Source organism: Sebastes umbrosus, chromosome 3 (genome assembly GCF_015220745.1).
Source record: "Sebastes umbrosus isolate fSebUmb1 chromosome 3, fSebUmb1.pri, whole genome shotgun sequence".
NCBI classification, from domain to species: domain Eukaryota; kingdom Metazoa; phylum Chordata; class Actinopteri; order Perciformes; family Sebastidae; genus Sebastes; species Sebastes umbrosus.
The window spans coordinates 13,965,627-13,977,750 of record NC_051271.1 but is presented as its reverse complement, the minus strand read 5'-3'; the positions used below and the strand labels follow the sequence as shown (position 1 = coordinate 13,977,750).

Below are 12,124 nucleotides of genomic sequence, written 5' to 3'. Positions count from 1 at the left end.
AATATATCCCCCTAATTATTACTCACTGCTCCTTTAACATTTACCAAAAATAGCGTTTATGTTTCTTCAATGATTTTGCAGACTGATAATACCAATCTACCATAAAACTGCAACTTAGTAATATTAAATATATACAAATAACTATAATCATGACTAAAAAGTCAGTTTTCCAAATTAAACAAGAAAAAAGAGAGATGAGTGCCTATGTTGTTGGAAATAATATATTAAATAATAATTACCGTTTATACTTTCTAAATATGAAAATAATTCTAGAAGCAGAGCATCATGACAGCCTTTGTCTCTAAGCTGTGAAATTTGAGAACTAGTTTGGAACACAGCGGGATAGTAAACCCCGAAAACTATGACCACAAAAAAAACAAAAAAACAATAAGCATAGCTTTGACAACAAATGAAGGTCATTCCCCCCAGCATTCACAGACACACATGCATGCAGAGTGTAGACTTACTGCTCGCTGTTGCACTGTTAATATTCTATTACTACCAGAGAGGATCTCTAATCTAATAAGGACCCTTATCTAATAGCCCCCCCATTGTTTCTAGACTACTTTATGAGCCCAGATGCCACAACAAATACACATAATTAGGCTGAAGATTATAGAGTATTACACAGGGCCTTTAGCCAGCAGGAGAACTGATACTGTAGAGATCAATAGACAGCTGGCTTGCCAATTGCTCAATGGCCACAAATGACACTTAATACACACTGGATCGACCGTTAGTGCACCGTTTCAGCAGGGCGCACCAGAGGATTATCATTAAGATTTCCTTCTGGTCAGCGGACAAAAGTCAAAATATGTAAAATAATGTGTGAGGTTGTTTGTAATATTCATTCATTCAAGAGCTTCTTTGAGAGCTTCTTTCAGGCTGGCCTAGAATTTCACAGTGGTGAATGAGGTACTCCTTCCTTTAAGGAGAAAGCCCATCCTTCACAAACACTCTGGTTCCCTCCTTGACGGCAGTACTGATGGCCCACTTCAGGTCACCAGTTCACTTTTAAAATCCTCATTTCACCCATGTAATGGTTTACAAAACTAACACCAAAGAAAGCTGAAAAGAAAGGGCAGGGTAACAGGTTCTTAAGAGAGCATATTAAAAGGACTGTCAATCCTTCATTTACCACCATCAGCATAACTAAGGTATTAATATCCCCCGAGCTTTTTCCTCCACAGATGGCTATACTACCTCAGGCTACAATGACCAATGTGGACTCTGAGTCCCAGTTTAGTAGGAACACATTGGTACATCACAGTCATTTTGAACACAGCAATAACTCACCAACAGTCCATGCCCATTAGGGGTTATCTAAGAATTAAGGCTGGCCTAGTAAATGCCCCACTGTGGAAGTTATAGACGCTGCCTTTTCAGTGATGTATGACTCTGTTTAGAGCACCTGAAAGGTTGCCATGTTGATTGTATCTCAATGTTAACGTTACATTACCATTTCCTTGAGAACCTTGCAAAAGAAGTTTTAATGCCATTCAGACTTACCTTTGGCTAAAGTATCAGTACCAAATAAATACCTCTATATTATCACAATCATTGCTGCTATTTTTGCCCACACAATGTCAAACAATGTCAAAACAAATACTGTAGGAACACAATCCATCTCCTTAGACATTACAGCTATAATACAGAACTATTACATAAAATGGGGCCATTTTATGCACACACAGAAAACAAATACAACTACACATACAGTATTAATGGGAAAAGCCTGCCAAGCTCCCATTCAATAAGCAATGATGTCATCGTGTTTAGTGACATTTGTTTCAGTAAAGAGAGTTGGGAAGGAGCTCCACACTTGCTTTCTTTAATCAACACAGCGTGAGCTGTTCTTTATCATCATGTGAGTCATTTACTCAGGAGTTATGGCTAGTTTGCATACATTTTGTTGTTAATTGGTTATCATTAATCAGTTAATTTGAATAATTTACCCCACGTGTGTGGCTGTATTTGTGTTTAATTAACTTTAATGTGTTGTTTGTTAGCTGTGAACTCTTGAATATTCTATTCTATATTTTGTAATGTTTATATTCTGATTATTTTTTCCAGGTACAAGGTTAATAAAATGCATGTGTGCCTTAATGTGTGTGTGTGTGCAGACAGGTGATAGATGGATGTGTATGTGTGTTAGCAGTTATCATACTATGAGTATGCTGCCAACAGTTTCCTCGGCAGATGAATGCGGGAATGAGTCTAACTCTTGGTTTTAAGATGATAAAAGGAGATCAGACATTTAATAGATTTGACATTGAACGTTTCAGAAATCTTAGAGCTCTGATTTAATGGCACAATCGCAAAGTCCAGCACAAAGAACTAAGTCATGTGTGCAAGGTCAATGGCAGTGTATCCGAGTCCATCTAGTATTTTCGCTGCAGCTCACAGCTCACTTTGCACAAAAAGTTCTGTTGAAGTAGAATATAAATTGGATGTGTGTGATGATTAATCATTGTCTTGGCCTGTCTCATAACCTTTAAACAGCTGTGCCAATCACAGTGGTGCATGAGGAAAATGGCTCACAAATGCAGAGGAAAAGCCCAGATCGGCTTCTCCAAGAAGGGAAATACTGCTGTTGCCCATAATGTCCCTTTTCACTTAACTTAGATTTGTGGAGGTATTGAAAGTGTTATGCGGTGCAGTTTTATTCGTCCTCACAGTGACACAGACAATTACCATTATTGCATGTCCAGTCAGTGACTCTGATGTTAGCTATATAATAAGAAGTACAATAAAAGTGTTTAAATAGTGTTCCATTTCGCTGGTTGTTGAACTTACCGATGGGATCATGAAGCTATCAACAAAGTGATGCTGAAAATAGACCTGGTCCTCTGACAACTACTCTAAGCACATCAAAGAGCTGCTTTTCATCAACACCTTACCTTGCACCTGTCGCACTACTCTAAGGACAAAAATACCAAAGAGGTCGACAAAGAGCCAATTCCAAGTAAGGAAATTACCAACATGTAAGGCGGCTTGCACTTTTGTTTGAACTTCCTATAAAAATAGAGCCCCATATGTCAAACATAATTCTGGATGAGCAAGGCTGAGCTAGCCTAATTAAAAAGTGTATCACTGGATGTTTGATGGCAGGTGAAAGTATCATGAGAGAAAATGATTCTGAGAAGTGTAGTCAGGATTAATTAGAAACGTCAAAGGAGATCAGCAGCATGTGTTTCTGTTTCCATGATGTGTGTGTATGTGTTCAAATGATGGCAGTGTAAGAAAATATAAAAAAAATTGAATATCGCAATATTATGTTTTGTGATACTGTATTGATTCTTAAAAAAACAGAAAAGTATTAATTTTTAATTCATAGTTTACATACAAAGATTAACTCAGTCAATGCTTTGTATAATTTGCAAAGATATGTGCCCTCTCAGTGTATGTGCCCTCTCAAAGTAGTGCTATGATGTTGGATGTTACAGGGACTTTGATCAATGCAGATGCAGATCTCAATATTCTTTTTGCATAAAAAGCAAACTTTATTTTTACTCAGATTTTGTGCATATGTCGATGTTTTCCTCATACTATACATTCTCCTACAATTATATTTTAATAAATCTCAATATCGCCTTGCTTACAGTATGGCAATATATTGAAAAGTAACCCCAGTATCATGATACATATCGTATTGCCAGATTTTAGCCTATCTATCTATACACAGCCCTATAAAATGAGGTGCACAAAAGAGCAAGTGTGCGGTTGCAGTTTGCTAATGAGTAACAAATTATCAGAGAGGTAACTCACATTGTTCATGTACTCGCTCAACAAGTCTTGCAGGGCCTGTCGGACGGCGTTGCACTCGGCCACGATGCGTTCGCGGCGGTCGTCGCGTGTGCACGAGGAGTCAGCCATTAGTGCGGCACCGCTGATGATGCTCTCCAAGCGCTCCTCCAGAGAGGGCCGGAAACGAGCCTCACTGAATGTCAGAGGGTCCAGGATGATCTTGTTCTGTAGGGCAAAAAAGACACGTAGAAGGTCAGGACAGTAATACAGGCATATCCGGGATAAAGCATGACCAAAGCATGGAGGACCGAACCCAGAAACTGTGATAAGCTGTAGTTCAGATTTCATCACAGGCTTTGATAAAGTGCGTGAAGTGATTTGAGTGTGTTTTGTGACAGAATCCCAGTGGCACAAGACAGCAGCATTTGCCTGTAGGGCGTAATTTCTGATAACAGATCAACAGCAGCATTATCAGTTGAACATATAAAAATAAAATAAAACATGCCAGGAGCCGCTAACCAGCCAGTGAACTTATATGGTTTAATGCTAATTAAATGAGTAGAGCGTATCAAAAAACGAAGGACAAAGTGCCTCTTTCTTCATAAATGATTACATAAGTGTTTTAATTCAATGGCATGCATAGCACATTGAAAAATAGACCTGATTTTGATGATTTAAACAAAAAAGACTACATGCATGAAAAAAGCAAGCACAGTATGACCCATTACGGTTTAGACCTTTGCTTATGAGACAGCTTCGAACTATTAAGAGACACATTTTAAGCTGCATTCCTCTCCCCAAAAAGGGATGAAGTGTTTTGTAATAAATCCCTTCGAGGAGAAAATGTATGTCAAACTAAAAAGGACCTTCTTGTAAAAAATCACTTTTATTTCCATGCTACAAATTATACTTACAAATATGAACATCTACAGTATCTCAGAATTTCATACTAGAGTTGTATTTGCTTAAAGAAACATAAAATGAATATACTGGGTTTTAATACGTTGGCAAACAACAGTCAAATATTCACTGAGGTTTGTTTACAAATTTATTGAGATGTATGCAAATTGTAGCTCTGAATGAGGCTGAAACGCTCCAACAACAATCAGCTACCATGACTAAGATAGGTAAAACCAGGGGTTCATAAAGAAGGTCGACCACGGGGAAGCTAGACTTGGAAATAACACTTTTAAAATGATACCCCACCCTCCGAAGCACAATGTGAAACCACAGATGCTTATATATGATCTCTGCAGAAGGATCACGACTGTATATGCTCATACTATTAAAATGTGTCATTCACAGCTGTTTGTGACATGTTGTTTTTCGTGCATATAGCTTTTACACAGCCCTACAGCAGGAGGTTGTAATTTTTGTCCTTCAGCTGTGATGATGAAGTGTGTTCTGCAAGTGAGCAACAGTTCACATCGACAAGATGGAAGCAAAGTGCTAATGAGTTTACTTTGTAAGCAAGGTGTGGTGACCCCTACTGTGTAAAACATTACTCAAGTAACATGAGAAAACATTACTCAGGGAGACAAGACAGGAGAAATAAAAGGCACAAGATAGTGGCATATCTTCATATGAATAACAATCACATTTGTTACAGTAGGTCCTATTATCTCTTTTTCACTCAGATTCCAATCTCACCTAGAGGCAAAAATGCTTTTGTACATATGATTCTAACTGATAGAGTATTATCTAGAGCACAATAGGACTTAACTTTAAACACATATGTATTTATCAGTTTAAGCTCGTCCCACACTAACGTGAATGCTGCGGTAATAATGTCATTTATTTTAATGTTGACTTATCTTGTTTTGTTCAATTCGGAGAGATAGGGATACCCATGGATCAGTGAATAGAGACACCAATTCATGAAGCACATCAACAACATGTGCATCGCAATTAACTGCAAAGACTGTTTTATCATATCCCCTTCCCATCTATTCACCGGGGAACATTTACCTAATAGCAATTCCAGTTTAGTCTTTCCATCCTAAGGATCAACAAAACCAATTAAATAAAAAGCTGCTTTAGCTTCAGCACCCAGCCCAAGTTGCATTTCAGTGAGTGTCATTTAAGCTGTAAATAAACTAAACAACGGAGGGGGAAAGCCTTAAGATGTGGCTCTGTGGCATACGTGACGAGTTCCGCAAGCGTTGGATAATAGTACGGAGCAAAGGTGCAGTGTTTGGTCTCTCCTCAGCCAGTCTAATCCCAGGGCAGGATGACAGACTGTCAAATGATGCATAATAACATGTAAGGTAAGAGAGTGCAAGCACCAAGCATAACCTACTTTTCATCTGCAGCTGGCAGGAAAGAGCAGTAAATACAAGATTTTGCTGTAAAAAAAAAAAAAAAGAAAAGAAAATAGATGGGGAAGGAAGAGAGAGTTTGCGGCTACAGAAAATAAATAATAAAAAACAAGATTGGAGGGAGAGATAGAAGGAGAGAAAATGCAGGAAAGAAATGCAAAAAGGGAAAAGGAGATAAATATAGAACAGAAAAAAAAAATGTCTGGGAGAAAGACAGCAAATGGTGGTTCAACTTAAAAGAAAAGCAATCTGAGCTGGCCTACAACAAGCGAATAGTGAATGACCTTGTAAACTCCTGAACATATCCTCAAGGATACCATGACGAAAGCCAAAAACATTAGGCCGTGTGTAATGTATAGCCTTAACTTGATTCATGTTGGTTTTGAATTGTAATGCATTTTTAGTGCTTGTGTCCTGACATTTGATTCCATTCATCACCTCTAGCTTATATTTAATATAATCATTTACAGCTATTTCTGCTGTGTGGTACAGCAGGATTATTGATTCATCTGTTGTCTAAAAGCCCACCTATGCCAACATTAGCGAACACAAGCATATATTCTAAAGTTGGTGTTGCAATAATCAATACAACAGTGAGCAGTTGATTTATTTATGGTTTTATATCAGAGTAAAGTCGGGGGTACAAACAAAAGTTAATGTTTCTTTACTTCTTCTTCTTTCTGCCTGCTCAAGGTCTAAAATCAACTTTTTTCACTTCCTGCCACTGTGGCAAGTATTTAATTTTGTCTGCCACTTTTGAAATCTATGCGCTAAATGACGGAATAACATTTTAGATCTGATGTCATTCAATGTTCGATACATTTTACATAAAAATATATTACATGAATGGTAAATTACAGTGTTCAAATTACACCGTTGCTTCCGGGGAGCCCTATTTTTGGGGGGAGGGAGGGTACTTTACACAGTACTGAAATGTACTTTGTTTTTGTCATCTATATAATGGTTGTTTGCATACAAACACACAATTCAAATGATTGTGATTATTTAAATATTTGCTTTGATTAAAAAAATCTTGGTAAGTTGTTAGGAAGTTAAACAGGTCATAATTATCTCTCTAATATCTATTTTATATTGCTGTGAAAACATCTCCTTCAAACAACTAGATTTATTCAAGTTTCTCGCCAGAAACTTAATTTTACAATATTACATTTGAACACATCATGATAACGTTGTTTTTGCTGAGCAGACAGTGAACGTCTCATAATAATAACTAAATGGCACCTCCGTTAACGTTAGCAGCTCCGCTATTTATCCAAGCAGAATGGTGTTGCCCACCGGCTTCTAACAGGTAACGTCACTAACTCTCATGCTGTTGATTTTAACACAGATTTGTTGTTCGCAGTGTCGCATTTACAGGGAAAAATAGGTTGTGCCTCTCAGGTTTAGTAGCACCACGCTGTTGAGCGCTTTTTTTTTCTCTCCGCCAAAAAACTGAAACATGATACAGCGTGCGTATGCGTCATTGTGCATGCATAACTGTTGGAAAGCATCAATAAGAGGAATCAATAGACACGGAGGCATGAGATGCCAAGGAATCGGACAATTACGGTTCTCTATTCCCATCACTAGCGTTTTCTCTGCCTGCCAAAGTGGCGGATGTCCTGATGATTTCACCCGCCTCTGCCAACAATTTACCCGCATTTGGCGGGTGGCGGGTGCTAACTTCAGACCCTGCACCTGCTCCTAAAACAACATATCTAATGTTCTCACGTTATACTTCTGTTGAATAAAACGTACAGCATGTAGATGAGACAAGGCTAGCTGCTTCCAGTTTAATGCTAAGGGTCGTAGATCTAATATTTATATTGATATACTGATCTTCTCAACTGGTTAAGAGACAAAAAAGCATATTTGGTTCCAAGTGATGTATTTGTGCATAAAATACAGATTTAACTTTCACTCTTACTACTATCACCCTCTGATATACTGTAGAGCCTTCAGTCCATTTCAATTATCAAACAGAAAAAACGTGATGTTAAGAGATCAGTTCCATTTGTGAGATAGTATCTCATAATTAAATGCTGAGTCCTAACGGATCCCCTGTTCCTTGTCTTCCGTTGTTGTGGAATGGCTATCCTATGGTTGATGTCTGCATCAGAAATTAGAGCTTTATAAGGGCAAAAAAGAACACATGAAGGGAAACTGAGAACATCCTTTACTCAATTGTTATTCCACACAGGATGTCAGGTTGCAATTATCACTGGTAGTTGGGAACAGGCAGAGTAGAAAGAGTGGCAAATGCCGGGTTGACAAAGGCTGAGAGGTTTTCAAAGTAATTGGCAATGGCTGAAGCCATCCTCCAAGAAGCTCACAAACGTGACTTATAGTGTCAGTTCCCTCAATGAGCTGCACATTTTCTGGGGACTTTTGTTGTGTTTGAACCTCATTATTACTTTGTTATTTGCTTTAGAGGCCCAAATTGTCCAGTATTTGTGGAAAAGTATCTCTGACAAGTGCACACAGTAAATTATGCCAAAAATCAAAGCCTGTAAAATTCAAAGCTTCCTTATACAACTAGCAACCTTATGTTTCAATATACTCTAGCACTTCACGGTGAATTTCCTTTGTAGATCATTCATTCATGAATGTTCTTTACATACAATTTATTCCATGCTGCAAGACTAAAATAATATTTTACAAATGTACATCACGATTTTTTTTCTATTTTCCCTTCTTCATCTCCTCTTGAAGTTCACAGAGCAGAGTCAACTTCCGAGCAGCGAATTGGTGTAGTGTTCAAGCATAATTCAGCAAAGCATATTTGCTGACACTGAATTTTGAAGCCTTTCATTGCAGCATGTCAATTTCTTCATTCAATTCCTTGAAGAAAAAGAGTAGATTTATCTTAGCATAGTGCTAGATCAAATGCACTCTTTGCTTAGTCTTAGGCTTATGTCCTTTGCAGCTAACTGAAATGTACTCCAACAAATGATAATGGTAAAAAAAAACAAAAAACATCCATGTCACCTCCTTTCACTTATCTTTATATTAAAAAGGTGTTGCAGATTTCCAAACGGTTTGGAGAAAAGATGTATTGTAGTTTCATGATGTTGTTTGCACAGAGCAGTTTGACAGATCTTACCTGTAGGCTAATGAAAGAGTTAAGTTTTTTCCTCAATTCTAGGTCACGCTTTAAGCCTGTAATTCAAAGTGAATGTTGGTTTTGACAGTGTATCACAGCCAGAGGTGACCTTAAGCAACTAATAACCTCGCCCACAAAGGGTGAGGCTATTAGTTTGACCCCACTTTGGGGCATCAACCAGTGAGACAGGGCACATGTCACATCATCCCATGTCAAATGCGCCTTCCAGGACCTCCCAATACTCCATGACAAGTATTTTGTCTAAGAGGGAAGTTCAACAAAGTCTTGAACATACCACTGTATCGCCTCTGGTGGCCCTATTCCAGGGTTCAAGGGCTGTTTGGTTGTGACTATTACGCTGTTTGACAAAGCTCTGCCCACGCTGGCCCGGGAGGGGCGTTAGTCATAACCCACTCTCTCATTGATTAACCTTAATGAAGAGCGCCAGACTCGAGGATAGGGTTTGGCCTTCTGTTGTCACACAATGGAAGGCAACTAAAAGAGCTTTGAAAAGGCTAATTGTGGTGTGGTGAATAACAGTGGATTAGTTCAGTCACATTTGAAACCACTACTCATCAATTAGAAATAGGGAAAAAAGTTAAATCTACAACTGAGCGGCTGATTGTGAGTTAATTTACAACTGTGATCGTGCAACTAACATTACATTTTGGCACACAGTGATATCCTCATGCCATCCCATCAGTGTAAGAAATCCTAGGTTTCTGCTTGATGGAGCCTCAAGGAGCTTTACTATCTGTACAGCATATGGCACCCTCTGTCCTTTTGACCCCGATTCAGATATGGGAAAACTCCCCTCAAAAAAACATTAATGGGAAGAAAATGGAAGAGACCTCAGGACGAACAACTGAAAAGGGATAACCAGCATGATAATATCACAGTATGGAAAACGCATGTAATATGCATGCCTCGGCGAGGCAAGATGTGACAATGACACATTATCCTTTGGTGGACAGGTGGGTCTAATACACGCTTTGGCGTGATACCGGGTAGCAGAGGCAGTCCGCGATGGAGAGGTACAATACCATATGACAAAACATTCAAACAGTAAAAGGAAAGTACCCACGCAGTTGCGTACTACATTGTTAAGGATATGCTACCGCTCAGCATTTAACAACACATTCAAATTATTACCTGTGTGCCTTGATAAATAAAGTGGTTCAATTCAAATTAAGGTGGTTAAATTCAAAATAAAGTGGTTGAATGCAGCCCTTTGTCTCTGATAACTAGTCATTACAAATGATCAATAATTATCGATAAAACTATAATTTTATGTTGATACATTTTTCAGCTATATCGCCCAGCCCATCATTTACTGTGTCTTTATCACGTGTTTTCGTGACAAAATGTAGTTTGCAGACCTCATCGGGGATTCCTCCTGGTGAACGATCTCGTAGTGTGTGACTCCCTGTCGTCGTCAGTCATGTCGTGTGAAAGTCACGACGAAAAAAGACTACGGAAGGCTCCCGAGAGAGCAGGTTGTGTAGTGTGAACAGCACAGCTATCTGACAACTTTGAAGGTCATATAGTGTGAACTTGGCTTAAGATACATGTGCAGATTTTCCCCAAATCTCCGCTCCACATTTTTAAATCATAGCAGCAGAGCTTGTATACAATACACAACAGGAAATGAGTGTACATGTATGGTATATCATTATTATGTGGCTTTTTTATTGATCTCTCCTATAACCCTTAACTATGATGACCAGATTCCGGGCTAGTCAATAATACATTTATTAACCTGTACCTATATCGTGAGTGTATTCCCGTGACCTGAGTGTTATATGCCTGCCTTCAAACCAAACTGATTTCGTGATGATTCATATAAGTAATGTGTAACTTGGCTTTTGCTCTTATTGTGCCTTAATCTCTAAAGATGAAAAAAAAAAAAAATTATTCTGAATTCTGAAAAAATTCATCCATCTATACATTTATTCACCTTGTAGACCTCCTGCAGTACACTAAATATTTCAAGAGTGAGCTTTTACCATGTCTTTATATTTGAAAGAAAGCTAAACTGGGTAGCGCTGAATCTTTTATATGCAAAAACAGTAGGACATCTGAGAAAAGAAATCTCAATACATCTGAGCCTTACAGGACACCATCTACTAAACTGTGTTGTCTGTTTCATCTGGGAGTTAAGTAAAGGACACATTTTTGAGAAAATGCGCAGCACATCGAGGGTGAAAAGTACATTCAATAAGCCTCATGGGTCAACACAAACAATAAGAAAAAAACAAAACCAGAAATTGTTGAAGCACCTTAACACAACAACAGGTAGAGGACCAAAAAGAACACAAAACACAACTGGTATTTCCTCAAGAAAAACACTGGCTTCTTCTAGTTGCTTTTTAAACTCAAAATGTGGAACAAGAAATGTTTGGTTATTTACCAAACACGTAATCAGACCAAAAACAGCCTAAAAATGATTTGGACCACAGAACCATGCAATTATGTCCAATCAAAAAATAAAAACAATAATAAGTTGATTGCAATCAAACATTGTAGTGCAAAAATTGGAAACCAACTGAACCATGAATTAGCTTCCATCAGTTAAAAACACACCATGTACTAACCTTAGATGGCTTTTTCCTTTGTTATACAGTTCAGAGACAGACCAAAAAAGAGCTTTTAGACCTTTGACACTCAAACCAAAACATATTAGCACTATAAGATGGTTTAACCATGCCCATTGCATGGATGACACTCACTGTCATCATATGTAAAGGGAAAAAAAGCTCAAATGTATAGCAATTTCAATGTATGAATCCATATTAGCATGATATATTGTCAGAAACTAGATTAATGCCAACCAGCATAAATCTTGAGGTAATTTCACATTCAGATCATCTAAAGACAACATCCATAAACAATACTGCAGCTAAAGAGAAATCTGCAACTAAATATCGATGATAGCCGATGTATTCGTCCAATCGCC

At 38.1% G+C, this 12,124-nt stretch overlaps 1 protein-coding gene across 15 annotated transcripts in view; it reads right to left on the bottom strand.

The window, feature by feature from the left end:
- ctnna2 (catenin (cadherin-associated protein), alpha 2) overlaps positions 1-12,124 on the bottom strand; it is a 375,732-nt gene that overhangs the window by 263,028 nt on the left and 100,580 nt on the right. For all 15 annotated transcript variants that reach the window (XM_037765886.1, XM_037765885.1, XM_037765887.1 and 12 more), the window contains one exon: positions 3,769-3,972. In XM_037765886.1, coding sequence (XP_037621814.1) covers positions 3,769-3,972 — 204 coding nt within the window. The remainder of the gene's footprint in view (positions 1-3,768; positions 3,973-12,124) is intronic.